The sequence below is a fragment of the Sinocyclocheilus grahami genome, unplaced genomic scaffold (genome assembly GCF_001515645.1).
Source record: "Sinocyclocheilus grahami isolate Dianchi unplaced genomic scaffold, SAMN03320097.WGS_v1.1 scaffold267.1, whole genome shotgun sequence".
Lineage (NCBI taxonomy): Eukaryota > Metazoa > Chordata > Actinopteri > Cypriniformes > Cyprinidae > Sinocyclocheilus > Sinocyclocheilus grahami.
Genome location: NW_015505446.1, coordinates 703,345 through 719,421, shown reverse-complemented (window position 1 = coordinate 719,421; position 16,077 = coordinate 703,345). Strand labels below are relative to the sequence as shown.

At 35.6% G+C, this 16,077-nt stretch overlaps 1 protein-coding gene across 1 annotated transcript in view; it reads left to right on the top strand.

Annotated features, from left to right (window-relative positions):
• The window catches only part of LOC107599474 (neurocan core protein-like), a 96,541-nt gene that overhangs the window by 19,920 nt on the left and 60,544 nt on the right, over positions 1-16,077 (top strand). Inside the window, exons 3-6 of the mRNA XM_016291070.1 lie at positions 388-515; positions 1,628-1,921; positions 2,261-3,010; positions 6,546-7,619. Coding sequence (XP_016146556.1) covers positions 388-515; positions 1,628-1,921; positions 2,261-3,010; positions 6,546-7,619 — 2,246 coding nt within the window. The remainder of the gene's footprint in view (positions 1-387; positions 516-1,627; positions 1,922-2,260; positions 3,011-6,545; positions 7,620-16,077) is intronic.

The following is a 16,077-nucleotide window of genomic DNA, read 5'->3' as shown; positions in this document are numbered from 1 at the left end:
CCTCACCGAATAAAAGCGTGAGCGGGTTTTTCCCTCCCTGCATGGAAGAGCTCTAATTGGGCCATCTCCAGAGAAACTTGGCTACACATCAGTGAAGACGCAAACGCACAATTAGCGCAAGCGTATGGAGACATCAGAGATCTCTGGACAGGGATGGAATATATGTGGGCTGCTTTAATGGTTTTATATAACTGCCTTCAATATTTGGTCTGCACGAGAACCTCCATCCGCTATTCCTCTTCAGATGACCCTGGAGTGCCGTGTATAATCTCTTAATCAGACTTTAGCCAGCACCCCTGCGCCATCCAAACCAATGCGCTTTCGAGTAATTGCACAGTTTACTCACTCCTTGGAAATAACTCCTGGTTTGTTTGGCTCCTTACCCAGGTATCCCATCCAGTCACCTCGGCCCGGCTGCTATGGCGACAGGGAGGAATCACCTGGCGTGAGGAACTACGGAAGCCGAGACCCCGATGAGATGTTCGATGTATACTGTTTTGCCAACAGCCTGCAAGGTACCGTAGATGTATTCAGTTACAGCTCAGTCATCCAAAAAAACTGTGTCTTTAAATGTCCTCATGAGCCTCAGATGGCGGAGATGCATGTACCTGCTCATGTCCCAACTCCCGGAACATCTAAGTAGGTCACCATGCTTTCAGCTCAGCCCTACGTTCTATGCCAGAACGGGTACAGTTCTAACATACTCTTTTTTTAAGTGCACGTCCAAGTGTTTCATGCAGGAGTGACAGTCCTGCCTCCTGCTGCGAATTAGTATTCCAGAATCGCTTAAAAGTTTAATGCCTGTCATATTGGTGTAATTTATTAATTTATGTATTTTTTACAGAACTTTTTTTTTTTTAATTGATAAAATGTTTGGTTATAAATATTTTATTTGTTGGTGTGTTAGTTTATATGTCTGTCTATAATGCCTTTCCACCCATTCATCTTTGGGAGGACAGAATTATTTAGTTTTGTCCTTGTATATTACTTATAACAGAAATTGGATCTGTTACAGGAAAACAAAGTGATTTTTGCCATTGTGGTGGATTTTATTTATTTTACTTTCAACATGACAAACATTTAGTATTTTATTTAGTATATTTATCATATTTTATTCAAATTGCAATATTTTATTTTACAAATGTCTAGATTTTATTTTATTGGTTATATTTATGGTATACAAAGTACATAATATAATATAATATAATATAATATAATATAATATAATTTGTACAAAGTACACAATATAAAGATTTAAAAATATATTCAAATATATTTAAAAAATACAAAATTTTGGTCGACACTTTACATTTAAGGATAAAAACATTGAATTTTTTTTTTTTTTCAGCTTTAAAAAATCCCACCAAAACATTTTTTTTTAGAAATAGTAAGAAATGAATGAACAATACATTCAATCTCATTGTTACAAAAAGCATATTTGAAGTTTTCCCTATATTTAGCAATCACCTGTTTTAGGGTAGATTTGTTCAACATTATTATGTATATAAACCATATTTAGTTTTTTTATAAAGTTTATTTATAGGTCTCATGTTGCAAACAGCAGCATCCTTATGGGAAATTAGCACTTATAAATAACATGCACTATCCATCTTTTCTCTCTCTCCAGGTGAAGTGTTCCACACCAGTGTGCCGGAGAAGTTGAGCCTGGCATCTGCCTCCACTCACTGCCAGACTCTGGGGGCTCAGCTGGCCACAGTTGGGCAGCTCTACCTGGCCTGGCAGGGTGGCCTAGACCGCTGTGACCCCGGCTGGCTGGCCGACGGCAGCGTGCGTTATCCCATCAACCTGCCCCGGCGTCACTGCGGAGGGGATGAGCCAGGAGTACGGACCGTTTACCACAACCCCAATCGCACCGGATTCCCAGACACTAGCGATCTCTTTGATGCCTACTGCTATCATGGTTGGTTGAACTAGTGTCCTTTCTCTCTTTCGGTTCAGGGATATATTCATAAAAACGTCTTTTGGGGGGGGGTTCTGACCTCAATGATGGAGATTTCTTTTTTTTTTTTACTTTGAGAAGTTTCATAAAAAATTCTCTTACATTCCGTCTACATTATTTTGGATCATATTTCCAAATAATTTATACCACGTAACATCAAGAGTTTCACCCTGGTGTCATAAGTATCTGAAAAATGTATGAAATGAGGATTAAGTTACTTTGGTTTTATGGACTTCTGTATGGATATTTGCTTTGTAGTTTTTTGTGTCAGTGCCACCATTGTCGATCTTACTCTTTCAGAGAAAAATTTCGAAGAGCTGATGGCGATACTCCACAAGATCCTAGAAAACTCCACTCTGAACTCTTCAAGCGATGAAGAGGTGCAGCTCCAAAGAAATGGAGCCTTCCCTGAACCTTCAACTTGGACCGGTCTGGTCAATCTTGAGAAAGAAGACTTTGAGTCCATCATAAACAACGAATCTTCAGAAATCTCAGAGGAGCATGTTGTAATCCATCTTGGACCTGAAGAAAAGTCTGTAGACTGGGAAGACGATCCCAAAGATGCTGTGGAGAAGCAGGAGAACCTTCAAGGGGGTTCGGCGAAAGAGGAGACCGATGATGGATCTCCTGACCCATCTTCAATCACGCCATCTTCCTCTACGCAAGCTCAGACCAGCAACAGCGTCATTTCCAACTTTGTGAAAACAATCATGAAGCCATTTAGGTACTGGACCGGGACTGGAGAACCTGAGATACCGGCCACAGAGTCCAGCCTCTACCAAGGTACCTCAGAAATGGTCCCACCTATCAGGACGAAGCCAAGTAGCGGAAAAACAAGCAAAGGTGGTGCTGATAACGCCATCATGGAGCCTAATATCAAGGAACATTCATATAATCCCTCCTCATCAGATCCAGAAGAAGAGCTCTTCGAACAGGAGAAAGAAGTTATCTTGGTGGCTGCGCCGCAGGAGATAAAGAGTCCAAGCAATTCTCATATGGATCATCCATATTCACAGACCTTCACAGACAGCTTCACTGGACCAGCCAAAGGTATGACAAAGGTCATCCAAAACTTAAAAGGCATTTCAACACGTACATTTACACATGCAGCTTCTCTTCTTATTTGAAGTTTGTGCTTAATTTAGTTGAAGTAGAGCTTTATTACATTTTGTATTATTTTATACTTGGATTATATAGAACGGGGTGATTTGAAACCACCAAAGTGAGAGTTTTCTCTATTGTAGATTTTTGGCCAAGAAGTCAGTCAACCAGGAGGTCAATCTGACGTTTATTGGTCAATATATTGGTTTTTCTTCATCTTTGAGCACTTATGTCTCATGGGTTGATTTTTATTAAAGTAACTAGACATCCTTTTGTCAAATTTAAACGTTTTTACCATGCCTCCCTCATTTATTATGTGTACTGTACTTCTAACCCCCATAGCATCACTTTCATTCACAACAAATCAAATATGGCATCCACTTGTTTTTAAAAGAAAAACAGTATGGCAGCAAATGGTTCTTTAGGCGCAGCCCCCGAAGAGGAAGGTGGCCGATTCATTCTGTGGAATACGAAAGTTGAAAGGTCGCTGTAGAGGTCACTGCACTGAGATGTATTCCTGCCTCCTGCTTTAGGGCTTTTAATGGATATCAATGTCTGTCATATCTGTGCCAAGTAAAGCTGTGTAGTAGGAGAAAGCAAAATGGGATCCAACCTCTCAAAATTTAGAGCGTTGCAAGCCTTAGGCTGAGATTGAAGCATGTCTAACTGGTGTGGTTTTAACGCGATGGGTTTTGGCAGCAGTCCGTTCTCAAGGCATCATCAGTACAAATATCCTCCCCACGAACCAAATTCAACTGGGAACATTAATGTTTAATGCCGGGTGAAAATCCAGCTTTAGTCAGCATGCATTATTTACATCTGAATCTAATTAATGTGCTTTGGCCGAAACCGCAGGCACCGCTACAAACTCCAAGTCTCTCCTAATTATTCGAAGCATGATCATCGTCAGGGCCGTGGAGTGTGTGCGTAAAGATACTCTGGACTCAATCTGGTTGTTTCCGTTCGTTTTTTCTCGAGCAGAGGTCATTTAGTCGAGTTCGGATTCACTGGCTATTTCACCCTTCGCTGCATACTGCTCCGTCTCTCCCCTTGTTTCAAGTTTCATTACATAGAGCCTGTTGAGAATTCAGAAAATCCAGCCATCTTTTATATAAACTCGCCATGTCCTTGAGTTCCACAAAAAATTGTATACAGATGAAAGTCTGCTATGAAGAAATTCTGTGAAATGCATACATCCCATAGAACAGTGGGTTGAAGCATCTGTTTTGTTGAGTATCCAGATACTTTAAATTTATTTCTACTATATAACTGGACACTTAAACCACAAAATACATGAATGCCATTGCATTAGACACAAAATATCAAATCAAGTGACATTTAATCTAAAGAAAAATGTTCCATACATGTAACTGAAGCTAAATATGAGACCCTGTTTCTGCCTCAAAGTAATAATTGATCCAGTGTTACATATCTGAGTGGCAAAAGTATGTGAATCTTTGCTTTCAGTATCTAGTGTGACCCCCTTTTGCAACAATAACTGCAGCTAAATGTTTCTTGTATCTGCAGATCAGTCCTGCACAACAGTTTGTTGAAATTGTAGCCCATTCCTCAGTACAAAATTGCTTCAACTCTGTGATGTTGATGGGTTTCCTCCTATGAACTGCTTGCTTCAGGTCCTTCCAAAACATTTTAAATGGATTAAGGTCCAGACTCGGCCGTTCCAAAACATTAACTTTGTCCTTTAACCAATATTTGGTAAAATGACTTGTGTGCTTGGGGCCATTGTCTATATATATAAATATATATATATATGTAATATTTTTTTTGTCTTATAATTGGGATTTTATATCTTATAAACTTTATATCACATTTGTCAATACATTTTTCTCTATATTCCAAATTGTGACTTTTTGTATTACAATTAGGATTTTTTGTCTGAATATCACTTTCTCACAATTGTGAATTTATGTCTAATAATTGTGCCTTTTTTTCCCAATGCGATATTTTATCTCAATTGTAACTTTTTATCCCATATCTCCCAGTTCTGATTTTATATCTCATAATTTAATTTTTTTTTTCTTCTGAATGTGACTATATATCTCAGAATTGTGACTTTACATCTACCAATTGCAGATTTATGCCTCCCAGTTGTGACTTTGTGTCACATTTCAACTTTTTATTAGTTGGGATTTTTTTCTTTCAGTTGCAACTTCATAGCACACAGTTACAACTTTTTATGTCATAAATGTGACTTTGTATCTTAAAATTGCAACTTCATAGCTCACAGTTATGACTATTCATATTTGGAACTATATATCACAAAATGCAACTTTCATACAATATCACAAAGATGTGACTAAAAACCACCTTGACACCAACTGTTTAAAAGTAATCGCAAAAATGGATATAAAAAAGCTCTTGCAGCTTTTGTGTGTGGATGCAACTTGGTTTGATCTTGATTGTAGTCAAAATACTTTTATGTGGGTAATTGTCCCACTATTATATCCAGTTAAATGGTAGAATCTATTTAGTTGACTGCTTTTGTACATTTCATGAACGTGTTCACAGTCCTGCCGACTGCAGAGAGTAATCAGTTATTCATCTCATTAATTGCTCAATTACTTGGTTATGTAAATTGCACCACATCCACGTGACACCGCAACAGCAGAGTCTTGAATAATTCATTATTGTTTAATTTTTCATTGTGTGTACTCAACATATGGTCTGTGAATATCTAAAATGGCTTAAATGCTAAACGCTGCTTGTTTCCTTTAAGGCAAATCATATTACCTGAGCAGATATATGAATTATCCATGCACACAGTAAATACTTAAGCTAAACCAAATATCTCTTCCACGCAACCAGTGAAATCTTTGTTTAGGATTGGTTTAGCACTGTGTACTGCCGTATGCTGAGTCACGTAATAATAATAATAAGAAGAATAATAAGTCTAGTGCTTACAGCATTTTTACTTTATTGCGCTCCAAATAGATACCTCCACACATCATGATGTAAATCAAGACCTTTTTGCTTCTTGAACATAAAGATTTGGGTCTTATTTCTTCTAGATTTACTGTTAGAAAGCATTGGGAATTAACAGCACTGGACAGGAGCATGATGTACGAGTTCTTTGTGCCGGGGCAACATAAAGAAAAAGAGCCTTATTACCTGGATTGCTTTAAAAACGAATGTACATTTCATCCCCGTTTCACCGGGGAGTCAGATATTACCCTCTGGAAAGAAAATAAAGGTCATTTTAGCTACGCTTGTAGCTCATTTTTCCTTTGAAACAGGGGTTTGATTAAAATATATGTGTATTGAGGCTGATAGATTAATTGCTGGATATCTCCAGGGCATTGACAGATAAATAATGACAGTTCTATATCGAGCCGCACGCATTAAAGTTAATTACCATAGTTCTGGGATGGGAGTTAGCATATTTTGCTCGCTAATTAAGCATACATTTAAGTGAAACGATCTCCTCCCTTCTTCCGTTAATCACAGTGTTTTGTCATTCCTGCAGGAGCGATTGGATCAGGAATGGCAGATCCGACTCTTTCTTCAAATCCTTCGGCATCTAAGAGCTTCGGTTCCATGAGGAGCAGCCAACAAATTTGGCCACTAAACTCCTTGAAAGTTGCCCCAAGCAATAATAGGCATTTCATGACTCAAACAAGCAGTCCAATGGAAGCCAAAAGGGCCAGTTTGGAGATCATGACCATTCCTGTTTCCAGGAATAACCCTGAGAACGTCTTCGGGGAAGGGAAAGACTTGAACGAGGATGGTTACCCTATTCCCAAAGGTCCTCCATTTCTGTTAACTGCAGAGGATGAAAAAGATGGCGAGGGAAGTGGAGGAACAGAGTTACCGTTCACCCTTGACAGCCAAGATAATGGATCCGATGACCACAGAGTCCCGCTGGAGACTACTGTCAGATGGCAGCTTATGAGTCTCCAGATGACTCAACCTACTAGTGTGTCCAGTTCTTCTGATCCCAAGCACGAGAAACAGACTGACACAGTTGAGGAAGCCAGGGGGGAAATCATGTACGTCCATCGCCCCATTGAAAAACACAAGAACAATCCCTCGAATAAAGTCAACATGCCTTTCGTTAAATGGAAGCAAGACCTAGGGTTGACCATTGCACCGGAAACACACACTTCCAACACGCCTACCACACCAAGCCCTGTTGATCCCAACGAGGACAAGCTAGCAATTCAACCGCCAACCATAGGGATCACTCCTTCCCAACCTGGAGAAGAAACCACTACCGAAGACATTTTGTGTTCTCCGGATCCAGCCGTTTCCAGCACGTGGTTACCTGTGGTTCAAGAGGAGGTAGATACTCCACAACCACCGGTTCCTACCATAATAACAACGCAAGCTGGATCTACGGTTCAGCCTACAGGTCCAGATCTAAAGGACACTTCCCACCAGGTTGAGTTAAGGTCAGGTGGGTCAGAGTCATATGTTTTGGCTCAGGGCTGGATAACATCTGAACCCGTTCCGACTGAGGAACCTTCATCCCAAACCACAGGAAGCCCAGAGGAAAACACAATTGTGGCTATGATGGAAAACAGCCCCTCCAGAATTTCAGGTAAATCGCTCTTTGGTTGTGTTCTGTTGATAAGAGAATTTAAAGGCCTGTTTATAACATGAAAGATACGTAATGCTTTGAGAAAGCTTACTTGGGTTTGTTTATTTGTTTGATCTTTTACTCTGTTTAATTATTTTATTAATTTTTCAGTCTTTTATTCCTGTCTTTCATCATTTATTATTTTATTTTCTTCAATTTTTTAATTTCCTTCTTTACCCCTTCTTTCTTTCTTTCTTTCTTTAATTATCCATTCTTTCTTACTACTATTCTTTATTTTCCACTTTATGTCTTTTGTTTGCTCTTTCTTTTATGTTTTCATGCTTTTGTTCTTTTACTTCACTTCTTTATTTTTATTATTTATTTTCTTTTTCAGTTATGTCTTTGTTCTTTCTTTGGCACTGTATTTCTTTCTTTTGGTATTTCTTGCTTGCACTTGTTATTTCCCTACCATTCTTTCCTTTGCTCTTTCTTTCCTCCTTGATTTCTTTTTGTTACTTTTTTAGTTTTTTCTTTCTTTCTTTCTTTCTTTCTTTCTTTTCTTTAATTAGTTTGTTCCGTTTAATTTTTTTTGTTATTTTCTTCCATTCTTTTTTTTATTTCTTAATCTCATTATTTTCCTTAATTTATTTTTCTTTTTTGCTCATTCTTTAGTTTTTTCCTTCTTTTGTTATTTTTCCTTCATTTTTCTTTTCATGTTTGTTTTTCATTATTTTCTTTTTGTGTCTTTCTTTTGGAAATTCTTTTATTTATTTCATTTTATTTAATTCTTTACTTTGCGATTTCTTTGTTTTGCTAATTCTGTCGTTATATAATTTTTGTTCTTTTTGTTCTATTCTTTCTTTTGTTCTCCTAATATCTTTCATTCTTTATTTATTTTTGTTCATTTCTTTCCGCTTTTGATAATGTGTTTATTTCTTATATCCCTTCTTATTTTCATTCATGTTTTTTTATTCTTCTTATTCTTTTGGTCTTTTCGGCTCAATTTTGTTTTTTCCCCTTCATTCTTCCTTTTTTTCCACTCTATATTTCTGTATTTTGTTCTTTCTTTCTTTGCGTGGTAAACAAACAGAGTGCAAAGAAGTGAATTGCTGCAGACTCAGAGTAATTAGAGGGTTAGGGCCAGTGCAATTAGGGAGTCTCGCTAAGGCAGAGATCTTAGTCTAAAACAAATCAATGTTGACAGAAGCCAGTAGATGTGTTCAGTAATTGACTCCAGTCTCGCTCTAGTCTATATGTTAAAAATGGTGCCGTATACATAAGCTCAACCTCCTCTTGTTCAAATCGATTTCTTTGGGCAGGAGTTTCTTAGGGTGCAAGACCCCAGAAACGCACTTCGTCAAACAAAGTAATGATCTTGAAAGCAGCTCTAGTAGGCCTCTGGCATGGAATAAATGTAAACAGATGGTAACTTAAAGTATACAAGACACACAAAAAAGAATTAATAATTTAACCCGGACCATACAGCTTCTCCCAAACGAGACATTTTGCAGCTTTTGACTCATGTTTCTGCAGCAGTAACGAAAGGTTTTTCAAGGTCGGATTTTGTCAGTCTGTTAAATTAATCATTGTTGCAGAGCTTTGACTGTTTAAAAAACTATGAAGAACTTTGAAATGCACAGAAAAGACAGGACAAAACTGCTGCTAAACAACTGCTTTCAACTGAAAATGCAGCTCAGAAAGAAACACGTATTTGAGCACATTTTTGCCAGAGAATTTCCTTCCAAAATCCTGTTGCTTTTGAGCACAAAGAGCAGTGAGCCCTGTTTGTCCTCCTTTTCCTGCAGCGCAGGTGGAAGTTCATAAGCCTTTTTAATCAATGATCTGCCGGTGGAGAGGCTGCTGTTCTCTGCCTCTCCCCCGAGGCCTTTTAGGCATCAGAGAAGTGGTTTTTGAAAAATAGCCGCCGTCACGGTAGTCATAACATCAGCACCAGACCGGCTTGCCCTTAATTAGAGAAGCACGTCGCTCTGCGATAAGACGAGGAGGTGCTGTGTCTTACGCGACTTTGCTGTTCCATCACTCTCTCTGACGTGCCTTGGAGCTGTTTGCACATGGAAACAGACATGTTCATCGCTCTTTGTTGGACAGACAGGTGCAGTGTACTCATTCACGCACATACTACATGCAGTCTTACACACCCACCCAATTTTTGAGAGGGTTAATAATAATAATAATAATAATAAGTAATACATTTTACTGTGAATTTTTTTTTTTTTTTTTTTTTTTTTTTTATTTTGTTTTTTTTTTTTTTTTTTTTTTTTTAATTTGATGTTTTATTTCATTTGATTTTGCTGAAATTTAAATATATTCATTTTGCTGAAATTTTTTTTGCTGAGTCTTTGCACAGTGCACTTGACACACTATATGCGCTCTTACAGGCCCACACTATTTTTATTGTGCAGGTGATTTTTATTTTATTTTTTGATTTTATTTGATTTTATTCGGTTTTCTGAAATTGTAGTATTTAATTTAATTTTAATAAAGCATGATGCACATGTAAACAGACAGACAGTCTTGAACTTGTGCATTTTACAAAATCTCTCTCTCACACACACACACACACACACACACACACTACATACACTCTTACAAACCCACACTATTTTGTATTGAGCAGGTTAATAACATTAATAAATAATTATTTTATGATTTTGTTGTTTTATTTTATTTTATTTTTTCCTGTGGATTTTTATTTTTTATTATTGTTTTATTTTATATTATATTATATTTTGTTTTGTTACTATATGCACTCTTACAGACCCACACTATTTTATTTGGGGGGTTAATAAGTTAATTTTGTAGTGTAATTCATTTTACTGTGATTTTCATTCAATTTAATTATTTTATTTTTATTATTAGATTTTAATTTATTATTTTTGTTAGATTTTATTTTTCTTTCTTTAATTTTTGTTTTGTTTTATTTAATTTTAATTTAATTTATTTAGTTTTTAAATTTTGCTAAAATTTTAATATTTAAGTAAAACAAATTTTGCTGAAATGTTGATATTTAATTACATTTTAATACAGCATGATGCACATACTGTATATACAGACATGTTCACATTATATTTTTTCATTTTGATATGCATGATTGAATTGTATTTTAAATAATATTTTAACTTTTTATTTTACAGATAATTTATTATTTCATTTGAATAATGTTTTTTATTTAACATATATTAAATATTTAAAATATTGTAAAAAAAAATCAAAATAAAAAGTATTTAAAATATTATCTAAATTTACATCGTTTTGAGACTTCTCATTTATTATGTTTCACATATACTGCATACTTAATTATTTTTTAATGTACTTCATTTATAGCTGGCTGTTACCCTGTGCTGTTGCTTTTGAAACTGTGAGCAAGACTTACATTCTGCTCTCTGCCAGACTTTAAATTAAAAAGCCCAATCTGGGGTTCGGATGGACAATAGAAAGCCTTTGAGTTATTATTCTCCGGCTCCTTGAGATGAATCACCCTGCCTACAAGGTAATACACAATGAATATATGATCCGTGTAGTAAATTCAGCTATAAAGATGTCTAAAAACATCATCTGTACTAACTCACATTGACCAGAAGAACTGGAGAAAAGTCCCAACCTACAGTTTTTTTCCTCATTCAATATTCTGTTTTCAGAATACATTATTTTCCCATAATGTATTCCAATGCATGTATGAATCTGGCTTTAATAACTTGTGAGTTACTCTCACCAGCTGTGAAAGCAAGTTCAGGGGAGATAATGATCGCATCAGAGGTGAGGAAGCTAGCATGACTGCTTCCAATGTACCTTTCCGTCTCCATGGAAGCTATGCGTGCTGCATTCAGGCTTTGATCATGTGAGCGCCAAGCACTACTACTGTTTGTAGACAAGCTAACAGTTGTACTTGCAGCTAACCGAGCTGCCAGGCTCTCTCCAGGCAAACATCACCCCCTCCTTTAGATGGTTTATTTACTGTCTCACCACCCACACAATCCACTGGGTGGTCTTATGTATCAGGAACCACAATGTTTGTTATGTGTGCACACTAAAGCAACTGTAAACATCAAAGTTGTCAGCTCTTAGAGCGGGAGGGTTTTGAAATTCTTTTTTAAAACACTAATTTAAGGACAGGGAGAAAATGTTTCTGTGATCAGTTTATAGTTTGTTTGTTTTTTTGCATTTTGCGTGTTTATAAGACAGATAGATAGACAAAGAAAACAGACAAAAAGATTGATAGAATAACAGGCAGAACAACAGATTGATAAACAGAATGATAGAATAGACAGACAGAATTATAGACAGACATAGACAGACAGAGTAACAGATAAACAGAACAACAGAGCATCGGATAGAAAAAATAGATATATATGTAGACAGAATGACAGAATGACAGCATCGGATAGAAAAAATAGATATATATGTAGACAGAATGACAGGTGGGTAGACAAGCAGACAGATAAACATATACTTAGACAGAATGACAGAATGACAGACAGATAGATAGACAGGAAAACAGACAGATAGAAGGACAAATATGTAGATGGAATGACAGAGAGATAAAAGATATACATGTATGTAGACAGACAGACCAAATGAAAAGCACATACACAAACAGATAGAAGGACAGATAGATAGACAACTACAGACAGATAGACAGAACAACAGAGATAGAGAGAAAAACAGACAGATAGATGAACAAATACGTAGATAGACAGACTGATTGATGAAATGATAGACAAACTGCAACAGACAGATAGTTAGGCATAACGACAGACAGACTGACAGATAGAACAGCAGACAGATAGTTAGATAGAATGACAGACTGACAGATAGAACAACAAACATGTAGTTAGACAAAATGACAGACTGACAGATAAAACAACAGACCGGTAGTTAGACAATACGACAGACTGACAGATAGATAGAACGACAGACAGAACAACGGACAGAATGACAGATAGACAGAACAACAGACAGATAGTTAGAGTGACAGACTAACAGAGAGGCAGAACAACAGACAGTTAGACAGAATGACAGACTGACAGATAGAACAACAGACAGGTAGTTAGACAAAACGGCAGACTGACAAATAGATAGAATGACAGACAGAATAACGGACAGAATGACAGATAGACAGAACAACAGACAGTTAGACAGAGCGACATACTAACAGATAGACAGAACAACAGACAGATAGACAGTGACAGAATGACAGAACAACAGACAAATAGTTAGACAGAACAACAGACTGACAGATAAACAGAACAACAGACAGTAGAGCGATAGACTGACAGACAGATAGACAGACAGATAGTTAGACAGAACAACAGACAGAATGACAGATTAAACAACAGTGTTAGAATGACAGATAGACAGAACAACTGGCAGATAGAGCGACAGACTAACAGGTAGACAGAACAACAGACAGTTAGAGCGACAAACAGACTGACAGACAGAAAAACAGAGAATGACAGATAGACAGAACAACAGACAGATAGTTAAAAGGACGGACGGACAGAACAACAGACTATGGTACAGACTAGGCAAGACAGGAAAAAAAAGCTCTAAATGTGCACTACCACTACACCATGGCTCTGACAGCTTTCTTGCTTTATTAGTGGTGATAAATTGGGCATGTTAGAAACCACCTAGCGATGCCCTAGAAATTATATGCTAGCAACCACTTACTTACTAGTTTAAAACTTGTTTACACATGCTGCATTGTGTATTCATTTTCATTTTAGCTAAAAGTTTAATAATTTTGTTGTGTTTTTGTTATCTTTATTAGCTTTTTATAGGCATATATATTTTTAGTCATTTTAATTTTAGTTGTTGTTTTACTACAAGTTAAACTAAATAAAAATAAGAAAAGTTTCCTTTGCAACTAGCTGGAAAAAAACTGTTAACATTTATATTATTTCAAGTAACCTTTTTTTGGTTTCTATTTTTAGTTTTAGTTAACCAAATAAACCCTGATATTAAACCCCTCTTTTGGTCATAAGCTGTTTTGTAAACTCATACTCATCTTACTTCCAACATTCCATGCTCAGCATTTTTCATAAACGCAGTGCGAGTTCTGCCAGGTCGGAAATTGAACTGAAAGTCTGATGTTCCTGATATCCAACGGCCTCATTGTCAGCACCGCGGAGCATGTGCTGCTGACCTGGATTGAGTCTGGAACACAGTGATGAAGTATCCTCTTCTATCTGATTATACGTGCTGTTTCAGGTTCCCTGCCGACTGGGCTGTATCTTGCCGGAGCTGAATAGACCAGACAGCTCCGACTCTCTCCACACCCCACTGAGATGCTTATTTTAGCAACATGGCATTTTATTCTCCCCTATCTCTTTGAGAGACAATGTGTCCCAGCATTTAATGCGCTTTATAATGTCTGTGCACGTAGACAAGACGCCATCTCAGCGTATGGACACACTGCTATATTTTGTGAGTAACAGGTGCATTTCAATTGTGCGAAGCATTGTTTACATTTTTTTTTTTTGGTTGTTTGTTTTAAGGCGTGGTCAAATTTACAATCAGTGCGAATATGATATCAAATCATCAAATCAACAAAAATATGATATGTTTGAAAGTGACAGTGTGCTATCTGTGCTGCAGACATTTACAATATTGACAATAGACAATGGACCTTTTTCGCCTACAAGAATTTGCTAATGAAGTCTTTTGATGGCAACATCGTTAAATTTTAGTCAATATTTTGTCATGTCAATAGGAAATCGGAAATTTAAAGTTGGTCAGACAGAAAGCTGCTTGGTTTGAAAGTGACTTCTGTGTGAGTGGTGCTTCATACATCACTACGTTATTGACAATAAACTAGGGCTGCCACTAACGACTGATTTTATTTTGATTAATCTATCGACTAATTTATCGATTAATCTAAACGATTAATTTCCCACAAAAAAAATCAACAATTTTACTTAAGAATATTTTATTAAACTATATTTCATTAAACCAAATGAAATCCAAAAGTAAAAAATTAAAGTGCAACATAAAGTGCAAGAAGCAAGTGTCCATCTCATAGTCCAAATCACTGAAATCAAAATTCAGTATTATAGTGTAAGAACGACAACATATCCAAGTGTTCTAGTCTACTACTAATAAAATTATAATCAAAAAACACTTTTTAAAGGAGTATTTACCAGCAATATTATTTACCAGAATTTATTTAGGAGAAAAATGTAAATGTGCAGTATTTCTGAATTTTAAAAAACAATTTTTTAAAATAAAATCAATTAATTGGAGATGCTTTTGATTATTAAAATTTAATGGAACCATTCAAATGGAATCCAGAAAATAATGGAAAACAGAATTTGGTAAAGATAAAACTAAAACTCAATTAATTAGACAGGCTTTTTGATTAATAAAATTTAATGTAACCATTAAAACGGAGTATAGAAAAATTTAAATGGAAAAAAAATGAATTTGGAAATAAAATGGAATTCATAGTGCCCTATAATTATAATAAATTTTTTTGTGGTAATAAAAATATGTAAGTGAACAATAGCCTTTAAAATTACTTAAAATACATATATAATAGCAATGAGGCAATAATTAATAAATTATTATTTTTCAAAGACTAATCTCAAATAGTTCCTCAATAGTTATTACTTTCGCATGAAAATACAACACATAAATAAATAAAATAGCATTATATTAAAAATGAACTATACAATGTTTTCAACTGATTAATCTCAGTTACATTTTCTCAATAGTTATTACTTTCGAAATCAAATACACCATTTACACTACAACAATTTTTTCATATACTTAAATACACTAAACTAAAATTTAGTGTATTTTTAGTGTATTGAACTTTTGATTATTAAAATTTAATGGAACCATTAAAATGGAATCCAGAAAATAATGGAAAACAGAATTTGGTAAAGATAAAACTAAAACTCAATTAATTAGACAGGCTTTTTGATTAATAAAATTTAATGTAACCATTAAAACGGAGTATAGAAAAATTAAAATGGAAATAAAACTGAATTTGGAAATAAAACGGATTACATAGTGCCCTATAATTATAATAATTTTTTTGTGGTAATAAAAATATGTAAGTGAACAATAGCCTTTAAAATTACTTAAAATACATATATAATAGCAATGAGGCAATAATAATTAGTTCAAATAAAGTATCAAAACCAAGAAATCATATGGTTTTATTGAACAAAACTGTTAAAATACATTATGTATTATAAACAATAGAGCTAATGTACATTACGCATTACAACAAAGGGCTGCAGGGGGCGGCAACGGCCTGATGATTCTTTTTACACATTGCTGTGCGATCTAATACTTGTTTAATATTAACCAAGCACCATTTCATTCAAATGTCCACTTAATCTTTAATATTTGGCCATTTCTTTAGGACAGAAATGCTATAGCCACTGTAATTTAAAGAATATGTGGACATCAAAACGTGTAAACTCAGAGTGAGGGTTTGAGCTTTTATTTT